The 14,789-nt window shown below is 44.1% G+C and overlaps 1 protein-coding gene across 5 annotated transcripts in view; it reads right to left on the bottom strand.

The window, feature by feature from the left end:
- sorcs1 (sortilin-related VPS10 domain containing receptor 1) overlaps positions 1–14,789 on the bottom strand; it is a 194,822-nt gene that overhangs the window by 31,745 nt on the left and 148,288 nt on the right. For all 5 annotated transcript variants that reach the window (XM_075463338.1, XM_075463339.1, XM_075463340.1 and 2 more), the window contains exons 6-12: positions 13,431–13,495; positions 9,822–9,940; positions 9,563–9,652; positions 8,484–8,663; positions 6,008–6,154; positions 5,094–5,196; positions 1,964–2,040 (exon numbers count right to left, since the gene is read on the bottom strand). In XM_075463338.1, coding sequence (XP_075319453.1) covers positions 1,964–2,040; positions 5,094–5,196; positions 6,008–6,154; positions 8,484–8,663; positions 9,563–9,652; positions 9,822–9,940; positions 13,431–13,495 — 781 coding nt within the window. The remainder of the gene's footprint in view (positions 1–1,963; positions 2,041–5,093; positions 5,197–6,007; positions 6,155–8,483; positions 8,664–9,562; positions 9,653–9,821; positions 9,941–13,430; positions 13,496–14,789) is intronic.

Genomic DNA, 14,789 nt, shown 5'->3' with positions numbered 1-14,789 from the left:
AATGTGTGAATGATTGTGAGACCATCCGAGGAGGCCATCTCCTCTGTTTAAGGTCGGCTTTTCCTCTTTGACATAGATGACTTCTTTTACTCCAATCTTCAACAATCTGTCTCCCCTGTCCAGAATGTAGATATTACTCTCCTCAGAGGAGTCTCCCTTCCCTTTGAGACGTACTCCAGGTAACCATTGTGTCTTGACCTGAGAAACTGGCTCTCCTGCGCTGTGTCATGCCCTTGTGTGGTTGGATAGTTTCTCATATATTACAGCATTAACACCCCCTGCTGCACTGGGCTGCACATTCAGCTCTGCTCAGTTTGTGTTCGGGGGTTTTATCCTTGGAATGAACCCGTTTCTCTGTGTTGTTGGCTTTGAAGTGAACAGGGATGGAGAAGACCCTGCTAATTTTGTTATCTTTTCCAGATTTCTTTGCTAACCACATGTTTTAAAAGCTTTCTGGTTGTGCTTGTGTTCCTTTGGCCTTAGTGGGGACATGCAGAGTTCTGAGGACAGCTCAGCCCAGTCTGGACAGTTCTGAGCCCACTCTCAGCATCCACCTGATGATACTGACAGGCTGAACTCATCACCTGTTTAATCATACAACGCTGACTTTTTAGAGACAGAAAAGTCAGCATTAGAAGCCTTATACCTACAGCTACTTTAAGGACCATGAAGAAGACATGTGAAATCCATTTTAGGTCGATGGTTGGCTGCATTTATCGGAACTAAAGTCTGCGTTTCTATAGCCGCATTCGCACTGTAGGAACCTTTGGCAGTTCCTAGAACCTTTTCAGGAACGGGGCCGTTTTTTCCCGCATTCGGACATACAGGAACTCGGGACCATTGCCCTCAGTTCCTATAACCCTTTCAGCTCCTTCTCCGAGGTGTGTTCTGGGTTGTATAGGAACACATCTGACGGAGGTGTTTGGTGGTCGGTAGCTCCGCCCCTTGTCATGTTGTCACGGCTGAAATGTTTCCTCATACGACACGGACACAACCTGCGCGTGTTTAATAAGTTAAACTCACATGTCGTCTCCTTTGTCTGCGGCGCTCTGCTCTCCTTCCTTCATGAAACGAAGAAGTATGGCCTGCGCTCGATTCTTCGTCTCCTGACTCTCTCTGTGAGCTCTTCCAGCCTCGATGTTAGACGCCCGATGTGATCGTCCATGATTAATATCACCATCATGCAGACCATGAACACGGTGGCCTCCCCGCTCTCCATATTAGCTTCTTGGTGGTGTTTTTTTCTTCTTTCCTTACTTTTACAGGGTTTTGTTTTGTTTTGTTTTGTTGTTGAATGTGGCGCGAAAGTAACACGTCGCTGTCGCAGACGGCTGCGTCGCATCAGTCCCGACTCATGTGCGAATGCAAACTGAAACAGTTCCCCTGGGGAAGGGCAGTTATTAGAACGAAATTCGAGGAGGACCGTTCTTAGAAAGGCGTTCTTAGAAAGGCGTTCTTAGAAAGGCGTTCTTAGAACTGCTCTGTCCGAATGCGGCTATTGTTCTCATCCCTGCTCCTCTAAGCTTCCAGTTTTTCCACTGGACACCTGTTTGGGCTCCAGGAGGAGCCCCCTGGTCCCCCTGTTCCCATGCCAAAAAGCTGCAGTAGCCACACCCATGTTGAAATAATCTGGAATTATTCTTTACATTTCATGACAGGAAACATGCTGTCTGACAGTGAGTGTTGTTCACTCATGTCAGGACCGGACAGCTGAAAGAAAGACAGCCAGCTTGAAAGTCCATCACCCCAAAGGGTTGACAGCATATTTCCCTGTGACACCATTTCTCAGATGTCACTCAGCAGATGCCACGGGGAGATGTCTTCCAGAGGCTTGAAGTTGAGATGCAGCCTCCCACTTTTTATCTTCTCATCGTAGTTCATAATTCTGCATGTCACAACTAAAGTGATTAGAATCACATTTCAGCACGACTGCAACAGCACAAGTGATAAAAAGAGCCCTCACCTGTCTCCATGTGTTTCCCGCATCGGAGGTGATGAACACACTGACGTTGCCATTGGTCAGCTCTGAGCCGATGGAGCCTGTTTGCAGATTCACAGAACACACAGAATAAAAACTAATGTAAGCTTTTGAGGAGGGGGGGCTTCATGAAACACAGGAAATGGCATCTGCTTCCATCAATATAAATGTAATCTTTTATACCGAGGATTCACAGCGGCGGTGGTGGTACGGCAGGAGGTTCCAGCCTGCAGCTGCAGACTCAGGCTGTAATTACAGAGCTCCAACAGAGCCACTGTGCAGCGTGACATTTGCCCGTACTCCTAAATTAACCAATAAATCCTGATTACTGTATTAATCTTTTAGCAGTCCGGACCACATTAAGACAAGGTTTCCAATCGCAGTGCAAAGGGTTGTAATTGCTTTCAATCTGCTTGTAATTGGTGCCAGGTGGCAGTTTTTCACAGGCATGATTGTCCTCTCGCATGAACCCTCCTTGGGAAACCAGAAAATACAAGTAATGAGCAAATTTTCACATCTTTCAAAAGCCCCTTTCACACTGAGGAAGAACCCGCGTTCAATCCGTGAATTTAGCGTGTCCGCTGTTGCGTTCACACTGACGATCCGGGCTGGGGTGTCAACTCGACTCGCCATTCGACCCGCGTCAGACCCTAGTCTTTCTGCCGAGCCGAGTTTGATGTGAAAGCAATTGACGCGGGATGGACGTGGGCGTGGCGTGACGTGAGGAGTTTTAAAGACAGAATGGACAGCTGATTCAGAACAACAGCGACAGGTGAGGACAAGTTTCACTCTGTTTTACATCAAGTTCGAGACATTTTTGAAGATGGCCAACTGGGGAGACAAGGAGGTCCGCGAGCTCCTCAGCCCCCGAACAGAGGACGTTATTTACCGCCACATGTCGGGGACGGTGAAAGATGGACCTCTGCTGGAAGGGCTGGCTGTCCGCGTTCTTCTACTTCAAATTGTCGATGGATTTCCTCAACTTGGACATTATAGTGCTCTTGTATTCTCCGCATATGTTCTTCGGCGGCATCCCACGTTGTGACCATCCACACCCCGTAAAATAACATCTCCATGAACTGCATATACACTTGCAAAAACAAGTCCTCAAGGTTTCCCGCCATCGTTGGTTTTAAAAATTTGATGCAGACAGGTGTATTTAACCCTACCTCCGACGCATGGCTTGTGCCTACGTCATTGTACACGCCCAGCATTTTATGTGTTTCGTGTGACGCTCTGCCACTAGGCAACGCCCCCTGAACTCGGCTTCAGGCGGCACGGATCACCTAATACGCCAAGCTTTCACATTGCTCGACGCGGGACGAAGTGGCAATTTGGACATGTGATGGTAGCGGGTCTCAGTGTGAAAGGGGCTACAGGTGCAAGGAAACCAACACCAAGTAGGTTTAAAGTTGGGTTTTTAAACCCTTTCCTAGTCAAAGCAGGCTTCAGATCTGAACAGTCAGCCGGTCTTTACCTGTTGTTTCATCAGATGTTCGCACTGAAGCTGCGATAATCACTGTAAAAGAAGAGGCTGTTTTATACCGATTTTCCTTCTTTCGCTTTGGACATTCTGTAGCTGGAATAATGTCAGATCAAACCAAATGTCGATTGGTCTACCCTCAAATCACTGAAAGCTGTTTAATTCAGTGTTTCACAAAGGTCCTGACAGAGTAGGCCTACGCTCTGCCTTCTCCAGACACCTGAGGTGTGTGCTGATGAGTTATTGACGGTGCAGGTTCATGTGGGAGTAAATATCACTGAGGTGTGAATCCACCTGGAAGGCTGCTGATGCCATATTCCTCCTTTTCTTTCTTTTTCTCACACTGAGTCAATGAGACTTTGCTCTCAGGAACAATGTTGCTCTGAGGGCTCAATCATTGGATTGTGTTGTCTTTGGTGCTGAGGGTTTCTGTTGTTGTCATGTTCCCCTGCACAGAGATGAAGCAACACACACGTTGTCAGATTCCTATCTAAAAGTGGCGAGATGCAGCCGGATGGAAAACACGGGGATCAGACCGGCGGCTGCTCGTCCGTTTAAACAGATGAAGCAGTTCTTCGTTAGGAAGAATCCCTGCATTTGTCAGTATCTGCTGTTTGTGTAAACCCTGACAGGAGGCTGTGGAAACAGCAGCTCCCACGGGTCGAAAGGAGAAATGATTCGAGTTTCTTCTGCTTCACGGACAAGTGGATTTTAATTTCACTGGTCTGGTTTTCTAATTAGTCAATTTAGGTTTTTAAAAAAACTGCTTCCTGGTTCAGAATCAATTCTGTGCAATTATGTAATATTGACTGACATGTTTTTGGACCAATTGTGTTGCTGCGGTTCAGCTTTGAAGTCGGGACAGTTTATTCGGCACATTAAAAAAGGAGAAATGACAGAGATAAATGTTGGGTACCAACAACATCGACCCTCTCAGCCAATGGTGACGTGAACAACAATGAATAAGGAAGTGATTATGAATAGTCCATCACAACGTTTGCTGTGTCCAAACAAAAGTAATGAAAGAAGTAGCTAACTCTGTGACACTTTGGTACATTTAGAGGGATTAAACATTAGTTAATGAGGATTATCAACTAAAAACTGCACAAAAGCTCCATTTATTTCCTATGTCAGAATCTCACCTTGAAAAGTGACCAGTAACTAAAGCTGCCAGGTAAAATAAGCAAAGAGCAACGATGAAAAACAGTGGATTCCAAAGAAGTTTAACAGAAACAGATGGATGTCTTCCAGCTTTTGTCTCTGAGGGATTTTTGTAGTCTTTGTGATCTTGAGTAAAAACAAAGCTTTCCAAAATAGGAGCCACATTACGTTATAACTGGACCTAATTATGTGCTGATGTTAATATCATGCATTCATGTCACATTCTTTAAATGGCTGATTTGCTTTCTGGGACGACTGCAAAGCCTTTTTAATCAAAAATCCCGTCTGTTTTAATCCACTACCTTCAAAGAGAATAAAAACAGCTGAGAGCACATGTGGGAAGTTTAAACCTTTCTGTAATACAACAAAGATTTAACTACTTAAAACAGAAGTATCACAAAGGGTTTTAACAGAGTAATAAAGAGAAAAGAGAGACAGTGCGTCCCTGGAAGCAGATTCCATCACACCCACCTGATGCCACGATGATCCCCGGCGCTGAGTCCCGGCTGGCTATGTTTCCAGATGTGTAGGGATTTGCAGACACGTGAAGATGGAGATGTAATGAACAGTACGGCTGCAGAGCAAAGAATCAAAAACTCAATTACCAAACTTTCAGAATCACCAAAACAGAAGCCTGTGAACAAAACGGCTTTTGCATCCACTTGGATCTGCAAACCTGCCCAACTCGTAAGTTTTATCACAAACACCGTTCCCCCATTGGCTGGGCTCACCATTAATTTTGATTGGGTTAACCTTTACCGACACAATTCTCATTAGGACGCAGCAAAATGCCAGTGGTGCAGGCCATGTTGTGACGGGCTGTTTGGAGGTTTATTAAAACTCTGACATTTCCTGACAAATGACTGTATAATATGGGAAGAAGGTGAAGAACGCCACAGAGTCTCTAATTGGTTTATCAAAATATGGGTGATTATTTCTGGACTCGTGCTGGTGTCAGGAGGAGATACTGATGTGAGACGGCACTCTCCACTCATAAACATATGCGCCGTCGGATTATTCATGCAAAGAGTTGAACCTGAGCTACAGAGTAAAAGCTCAAGTTAACTATGAGAGGCTCCAACTTTCACAGGCTTTCAGGAAGAAAGACAGATGAAGAGGCATGTGCTTTCCTGTCTGACACCTCTTTCTCTCGGAGTTTCTTAAATGAGAGGTCAGCTTATCGGACTGAATCTCAACAGCTGACCTTACAGCTCAGCAGCCTCGGAGCGCTCGGCTTTGACGGGCGGTGCTCTTTCTGAGGAAGGCCTCTCGTCGCTGCTGGGATCAGTCAACTCCTGTCAGGGCCTCTCTTTGATGGAGGCGCACGCACGGACAAACGCATGCAGTTTGAAGCACGCCTTCCTCTCAGACACGCAGACACTTACCAGCACACAGTGAATGCTGCTGCCCCTCAGGTCTTTGCTCGGGGCCTGAAGTAACCTCCAGTCTCTGCCTCTGTTGTAAGTGATGTATGTCTTCACTTGGTTATCCGTCTTTTTGTTGCCGAGGAACACCCCTTTTATTCCCGCTACCTGAGAAATCACACAGAGAACAGTTCACGGCTCTAAGTGGAATAAAGTCAGACTTCGTACATCCAAAGACCCTTCGTGTGTTCATATTCACGAGTTAATTTGCAGCGAGTAAATGCGGCGCGCTGCAAAGCGAATCACATGCCTCGGGGCGATGCAACCGCACAAACAGGCCTGTTCTGTATTCCCAACAACACCAAACACAGCCACAGACGCTGAGTGGAAAATGATCGACTGTCTGGAGACTTGTGAGTAATCAATGTGTGCCTTAAATGAATCTGACTCCTTGCTGGAGGCCCACATGGTGGCACAGGGACACTGAATTGAGTTGGCGACAGTTGCATCAGGCAGTGAAACTCTACTTTAGCAGCTGACAGATACTTCAGTGTCCCTTGAAGCAGAGATTTAGCATATCCTACGTCTTGGGTGGCGACCCCAATCAGGACGGCAGATTTGATTCCATCGCTGCAGCTTCAGAAAGACACGAGCTGCATGATCGCCAGCTTAATTATGAGGCTGAGAGATTAAGTTTCACGTTAAGCTTGGTGCTCGTGTTTTTTATGAATCGCACCAAAACACAAGCCTCAACATCAGCCCTGAATACAATATATTTTGGATTAGGTCAGTGTAGTGAAGTAGCATCCGTAGTTATTAATCAAAGAAAAAGATAATGTAAGCCTCACAAAAATCTATATCCCTGGCAGAGTCTCCTTTTGCTTTGTTGATGTCAGCACTTTGCAGCTGCATCATATTCAAACAACATACTGTGTAGGCGGTAGACCTACAGGAGCAAGGTTCAATCCCAAAGTGAAAGACTGCAACACCGAGAAGGAGAAAGTTAGGACAGTGTGGAAAACGCACTGCTTGGTAAATTTACAATCACTTTTACTTAATTACAGACAGCATGAAATGATGATATTTAATGTTTTGTCTCGTCAGTTAAGTTTAATTTTTCAATATAAATGAATCTTTACAGATTGGAACATGCTACAAAAAATATTTGGGACAGAGAATCTTCTCCCACTTTGTAACGTTTGCTTCTCCCAACACTTAGAGACGTTCTGACACTGAGGACACCAAGTGATGAAGAGTTCCAGCTGTTATTTTGTCCCATTCTTCCTGCAAACACGTCTTCAGGTGTGCAGCAGCACGGGGTGGTGGTTGTTTCAGAGTTTGGGGACAGGTCAGGACTGCAGGCAGGCCAGTCCAGCACCCGTACCCTCCTCTTCCTCAGCCATGCCTTTGGAACGTGTGCGGAATGTGCTTTTACATGGTCTGCTTGAACAATGCACGGACGTCCCTGGGAAAGATGTGTTCTTGAAGGCAGCATATGTTGCTGTAAAATCTCAGTGAGCTTTTCTGCATTAATGCTGCCATCACAGAAGTGGAAATGAGCTTTGCTCATTCGGGCCCTGATCCAACCCCATACCATCCCAGAGCCTGGCTGCAGGGACTGGTTGCTGACAGCAGTCTGGATGCTCCTTTTGCTCTTTGCTCCATTTCTTCCAACAAAGATCTGGAACACTGATCGCTCTGACCACAGCACACGTTTCCACCGTGTGACGCTCCATCCCAGACGCCTCCGAGCCCAGAGAAGTGGACGCCGCCTCTGGACCAGGTTAACATCAGGCTTCTTCTCTGCACAGTAAAGTCTGTGAATGGAACTCTGGATCGTAGTGCTTCACAAAGGTTTCCCACAGTAATCCCTTGTCCATGTGCTTCTATCAGCTGTTGATGAATGATGGTTCTTGATGCAGCGCCGTCTGAGGGATCAGAGATCACGGGGGTCCAGCTTAGGCTTGCTCCCTCGTCCTTTACACACTCCTCCAGATTCCTTGAATGCTTTAATAATATTTTGCTCTGCAGAGGGAGAAATATGCAGATCCCTTCCAATCTTTCTCTGAGGATCATTGTTTTTCAACACTTTAATTATTTTCTCCCACATCTGTGGACAAACTGGAGATCCTCTGAAAATCTTTGCTCCTCAAAGACTCTTGTGGTTACCGGTGTTGAAATCACATCATTATTCTTTGTGTTTATGTCATTACTAGGCCTTAATTGCCCTGTCTTAACTAATTCTGCAATGTTATGCAGACCTAAAATGCAAATATGGATGTTTGTTAACAAATAAAATTAAGTTGATGAGACAAAATGTAAAAAAATTCATACTGTCTCTAATATAAAAGAATGAAAGTAATAATAAGAATCAGAGCATTGTCTTTACCATCCTAACTTTTTATGATTTGGGGTTGTAGCTTATTTCACCCTCCACTGTCCACTTTCTGCACAACCTGAGACACATACCACATTGTTCTGTTGTCACCACATTTACCTCATAGAGGTCGACCATGACGTTTCCCTCGAGGCCCATGCTGCTGACCACGTTCTCCAGAGCCAAAGTGTAGAAGACCCCCGAAGTGTCAGACACATACAGGTTGTAGGTTTCATTCTGGTTCCACTCCTGCACGGCTGCGACCACACGGTTCTCATCTGTGCTGATCACATGCAGCTCCTGGTAGATGCATGAGATCACAGGGACCAATCGGGTCACTTCTATCTTATCCTCCATTATGTTCTGGCTCTGTGTGAGTATTTGACTTTAGCTGAAGCTAAAGGTATTCCAAATTCAAGGTTATGTGTCAGAATCTGACAGGACCATGAAAAGGATGTTGTTATGACAACACTTTATAGTTCTGTCACGGTGGAAGCAATTTTTTTGGCAATATATTTGTGTAATTGGCTCTAATTTGCTCTTTAATCAAAAAAGTAATTTCCTATGTTCCAATAATATACATAAAGTCTTTAAGATGATACACCTTGTTCTCGCACTCCTGCTGAGCTTAATCATGATCATCAGAACCGCTCCATCATGTGTATTTTTAACAAAGAGGAAACAGCAATCACTGATGGTAAGTAAGGCCTATTGGGCAGAGATTATTCAGCTGAGGCCACGCTGTTTGGTTGCTTGCTTCATCTACCTCTGACTGCGCCAATAACACCTTTGCATCCAGCTCTAGGCAGCCAGGGGGCCCAGGGCTTGATTGAATAAAACATGTTTAATTGTCAGTGGATCGTGATAAGCGAGGTCGTGCGCACTCGGATCAGTACAGAATAACAATTTAGGAAACACTGAGTGAACTACTTTTGGCCTTGATTTGCCCATAAATAACATAGATGGTATCACACAGAGCCAGAAATGATTTGGAGCTTGAGTCATATCAAACAAGCCAGAATAATACTGTTATCTGACTTTAACAACCAAAAACTTCCATGAACTGCAGCACTGCCGACCAGAGCCAACATTTTCCACCTCCAACACAGTCGACGGATCATCCAATTGCTTTTTAATCATCAAGATCTCAAGAGTACTGTGATTTTATTTGACTTTTAATCAGGCGGTGTGTTTGGTACCTTGGGCAGGGTGTACTTGGGCAGCTTCATCGGGGTAAAGACATCTCTTTTTGCAGAAACATAGTAGATGGGTCTTCCTCCAGTAGACACCTCGAGGTGGAAACATTTCACAGGAATGAAAAAAAATGTCCGCCCCACAGAAACACATAACAGGTTCTAATAAGACGCCTCTGAGGATGCCCTTGAAATATTTCCCAGAAACCCGCACAGTGCTACATGGTCTAATATGTTTCACTGAGCAAACAGGAAAATTACTTACCTGGACAAACACATACTCATCTTGCACCACCAGAGAATTGGGGTCAATGTAGCCGGGGAATGGTTTGCCCTTGTTGGCATCTGTGCAGTTCTGCAGTTTGCAGGTGACATACAGCCCCTCTGCTCACACAAAAAAAACACACACACATGCATGTCAGGCCATTGCTTGAGCAGTGGCATTACCCAATGAAGAAAGGCAGCCTTCACCCAGAGCCAAGCGGTCTCTTTAGGCCTCGCACATTACTTGTGTCAGTAAAGTGCTCCCACTAAGGGAAGAGCTGGGTGAGGGGGAAAACAGATGACCAGAAAGTCCAATTGCTTTCTTTGCTTTCAATCAAGGCGCTGGGGGAGAGCCTGTCCCCACATGTTGGCCTCTGCCAAATATGTGTCCACCTCTTTCATATGAGCATGATCAATAGTGAAGGTCTGGCTGTGTCACTATAACACCTGATACAACTGACACCTGCAGTAAGATTGGCTTTTCTCTATTGTGTCAATCCCCAAAAAAGGTCACAATTACAAAACTTTGTGAAGGGGAAAAACAGTAATTAAAGCAAGGAGTTAGTGTTCTGCCAAACTCACACTTAAAGGGATAGTTCGCCTCTTTTGACATGAAGCTGTATGACATCCCATACTAGCAATATCATTTATGAACATTGACTTACCCCCTGCTGCGTCCTGTGAGCCGAGTTCCGGCCTCGTTTTGGTGTTGATGAAGGTAGTCCGGCTAGTTGGCTGGGGCTTAAAAAAATAAAGCGTTTTGCTTCTCAAAACAATATGCGTTCAAAAGAGTAATACATTTGCATCACAAAATCGTTGTCCAGGAAAAAGTCAGACCTCACAATCGCTTGGCACTATTTTCTCTCCCTGCCTGCTGCCGCCTGCCGACAGCCGCGCACCTTTCCATGACCTGTTTCACGGTGTTTACTGCTCGGATGACGACCGCTGTGACGCGAGAGAGTTAGCTTGTGATAAGTATATTGTTACACTACAAAATATATAAAAATGGTTCGGACTTGTGATTTTCCGGGCTGTAATAACAAAAACCTGCCATTACTTGACACTTCGAACCAGTGCACCACCATTTATCGGTCACCCTGTCTCTCACAGCTGCAGCTGTGGCTCCAACTTCAGCTGGGACCACTTCCCTGTCCCTCCTCTCTCTCAAGCCCGTTCTAACTCCATCGGGTGAAGTTTGGCATCTGTATATCCGGGTTCATAAAGATATCCCTTTGGCTCTGTGGTAAAAGGGATGTCTTCATCATCTGTGTCGTAGTCAGACATGGTTACGTTAATTTTCCGAGCAGTAAACACCGTGAAACAGTGATACGAAGGGAGAGAAAATAGCGCCAAGTGATTGTGAGGTCTGACTTTTTCCTGGAGAAAGATTTTGTGATGCAAATGTATTACTCTTTTGAACGCATATTGTTTTGAGAAGCAAAACGCTTTATTTTTGTTGCCCCAGCCAACTAGCCGGACTACCTTCATCAACACCAAAACGAGGCTGGAACTCGGCTCACAGGACGCAGTAGGGGTAAGTCAATGTTCATAAATGATATTGCTACAGCTTCATGTCAAAAGAGGCAAACTATTCCTTTAACATGAACTCTGGTAAAATTGCTCTGTTGTTAAAGCTAATTCAAACAAGTATGATCCAAACGTTGGTGCCCACCAAACAGTGACCCAAGCTGTTATAGTCTCACCCAGCACAGGCCATAGAAATCCAAACAAACAAGTTTACTGTAGATTCTTCGGTTCATTGGAGCAACTGTTTGTTTCTCCTTACCAGTCAAACGTCAGAAGAAAACCTGTCATATGAATATTTGTCCAACTGTCCAAACATACAGCAGTAAAGTCCCAATCCATAGTTAGAAATCTTAACATGGAAACCTGCCTCTAAGTTGTTGTTTAGTAGTACAGCATCCACATGGCATGAATGAAAATGCAAAAAATAAACAGTAAAACAGTGACAGTCCTCACTAAATCTATTTATTCTATCTATCTGTTGCTTTTAGGGATGCACCGATCCAATATTTCGATCGGATATCGGTATCAGTGATAATGGGCCGATCCATGTCGGCCGATTTTCTTTATTTAAAGTTTATTTATTTATTTTTCCCCTTGTCCTGTCCAGAATTCATTAAAGGGCTTTCTGCGCCCTCTAGTGGTGAAATCTTTTTTTCTTTTGTTCGTTTTTACCAAGCTGGAGAAGCTATTGTTTTGTTCAGATGCTTTTGTAATGGATGTTTAATTCCCATTTGCACTAAACTATATAAAGAGCTGATTTATATTTATTTTGAAAGTCTACCAAGCTAGTGAAGCTATTGTTCTTTTCTCAATTTCAGCTCCCTTATTTTTTAATATTTTGTTTGACTTGCACTGACTGAACCAGTTACACTTGTTATATTTTTATGCTTAAGAATGTTTTACTGCTGCACAATTATTAAATAAACAAGTAATTCAGTATATTTATATCTGTTTATTTGTTTTAAAATAGGAAAGAAATGTTTAAGTCAAGTCTTATGTTGCCTTGCACAAAAGAATGATCCCAGTCTTTTCCACACAATGAAACTTACCGTTTGTTACCATAATTCCGTGCTGTTTTTCTGTATCGGATCCGTATCGGCCAATACTAAACCGCATCGGAGGTGAAAAAAGCGGATCGGTGCATCCCTTGTTGCTTTGATATAAAAACAGAGTAAATGACAAAGAGAAGTAGGAATATGTGTGTGCTTTGGTCCAGATTGGACAACCAGACTAAAAATCTGAGCACATCCTTGAAGTCTCATGAGTTAACAATCAAGAATACAGAAGAATGGTTGAAATCGTTTCTCTCCACAGTCGCCTCAGGCCAGTCAGGATGGGAGATTGGACCGAAAAAAAAAAGTTTCAGTGCAATTTGTTGGTTTCCTTAGCAAGGAAATTGTTTTTGAATTGGCTCTATATGAACGAATTGGATTATTTTATGAATAATTATGATTACAATTAATTGAATTCCAATTGGCTTGAATTGGACTTTATTATCTAAGTGCCTTGAGATGACATTCGTTGTATTTGGCGCTATACAAATAAAAATGAATTGAATTGAATTGAAATCAAACCAGCTGAGACTTAGATATCTTCGCTTAGTGTGGGTTAAGCAGAAAAAGTGCTACAAAGGAGATTTCCTACCGATCAAAGTGACAGTACAAAGGTTGCATAAAACAATTAAAATGCATATCCTCACACGAGTTCCTCTTTAAACTGAAACATTTAAGGTGTTTAAAGTGCTTCAAAGGATTAATCTCCAACACAAGACAGTTTAGGCTTGCACAGCATATCAGCCTGCATTATTCCAATGTTCACAGCCATTAAGGGGGATGCTGTCCACCCACAAGTGCAACACTGAGCTAAATCACCGGCATTTAAAAGCAGTCTAATATATGCATTACTTTTCCCTCCATTGTCATTGTGTGTCCCCAGACTCGGCCAGTCCCACCGTGCCTTTGCGTTACCCTCCAGCAGCATTGTCCAAACACTAACTGATTCCTCTCTATTTTAGCACAGTGCTGACAATACAGTACAAAGACACCAGAAAATAGAGAGCTGAACTCAGAATTCAATTACTCACGTCCTTCAGAGATGCTGGTTTCCAGGTGAATTAAGCCCGGCTCTTTGTCCAAACCCATTTTCGACCTGAAAGGCAGACAAATGTGTTTCAGGAACATCACTATTGGCCTTTTACCTTCGGGCAGATGCCACCTAGAGTAGTTGCTGTCTGACCTGAGAGATTGCATGCTTTCATAGCTGTGGTAAACATCAGCTGGAGCTGGATGCAAGAATTACTGTGTATTTGTCTTCAATGTGGAGGGCAGATTAACATGTAAGGGAGAAAAAGGGCCCCCTGTTGACGATATGATCTAAATGTTCAGATGCCCCTGAAGGTCCTTTTTCACCCAGAAAGATGAAGGAAGATGTTTCCTCACATCATTAGAAAAGGAAAGCCATTGATTTTCTCGCTACAGTAGGGATGCCTGCAGATGGAATAGCATATAATCATTACGCCATTAAAAATGTATCAAAAAGACTGGGGGATCAGAGGAGGAAAGCAGAGGCAGCATAGGCATGGAAAGGAGTTAACGGGGAAGGTGGAGAGGGATGGGATAAAAAAGGAGAGAATGTTTCGGCAGGTGGAACGCACAGAAATGGGAGGGGAAGTCTCTGTGTGAAGGCAATGTGAAGCAGGCACAGTGACAGAGGCCACCACGTCGCCTAAAAAATGGACTTACTGGTAGAAATGCTGATTTTCCAGATTAAACAAAGCTGTGAGCAGGATGATTATCCAAGCCATCAATTTTCACAAAATAATCCAGTCAGGCACCAGAGAACAGTTTTTGGCAGACTGAGGGACTTATTTAAACTTGTGTAAAATATTAGGATTTTACATTTTAAATCACCTGCTCCTTAATAGATCCTGGATTTAGATAAATACAACGATGCACTGAAAAATTACACTGTCACTGTTAAACAAAAACTGAGACAGAACACAGAATCAGTGTGTGAAAAACTAAGTGAACCCCTGATCCAGCAGCTTGCAACACCTTTTCAACCTCAGCTTGACCCAAGAGAAGGTACCACTGTTGTGGAAGACATCCTGTCTGGTTCCGGTACCAAAGAAAACTCATCCTTCAGACATCAATGACTACAGACCTGTTGCCCTGACATCCCACATCATGAAGGTCCTGGAGAGACTCCTGTTGACCCACCTGTGTAAGCAAACCAGCACATATCAGGACCCCCTGCAGTTTGCTTATCGCCATGGAGTTGGAGTTGAAGACGCTATCATACACCTGCTTCAACAAACCCACTGTCATCTGGACAAAGCAGGCAGCACTGTGAGGATCATGTTCTTTGATTTCTCCAGTGCATTTAACACAATCCAGCCTGATCTGCTTCGTCTGAAACTCCAGAAGACTCAGGTGGAGGCCTC

Source organism: Odontesthes bonariensis, chromosome 4 (genome assembly GCF_027942865.1).
Source record: "Odontesthes bonariensis isolate fOdoBon6 chromosome 4, fOdoBon6.hap1, whole genome shotgun sequence".
In the NCBI taxonomy this organism is placed as follows: Eukaryota; Metazoa; Chordata; class Actinopteri; order Atheriniformes; family Atherinopsidae; genus Odontesthes; species Odontesthes bonariensis.
This window is presented reverse-complemented; position numbering and strand designations above follow the sequence as displayed.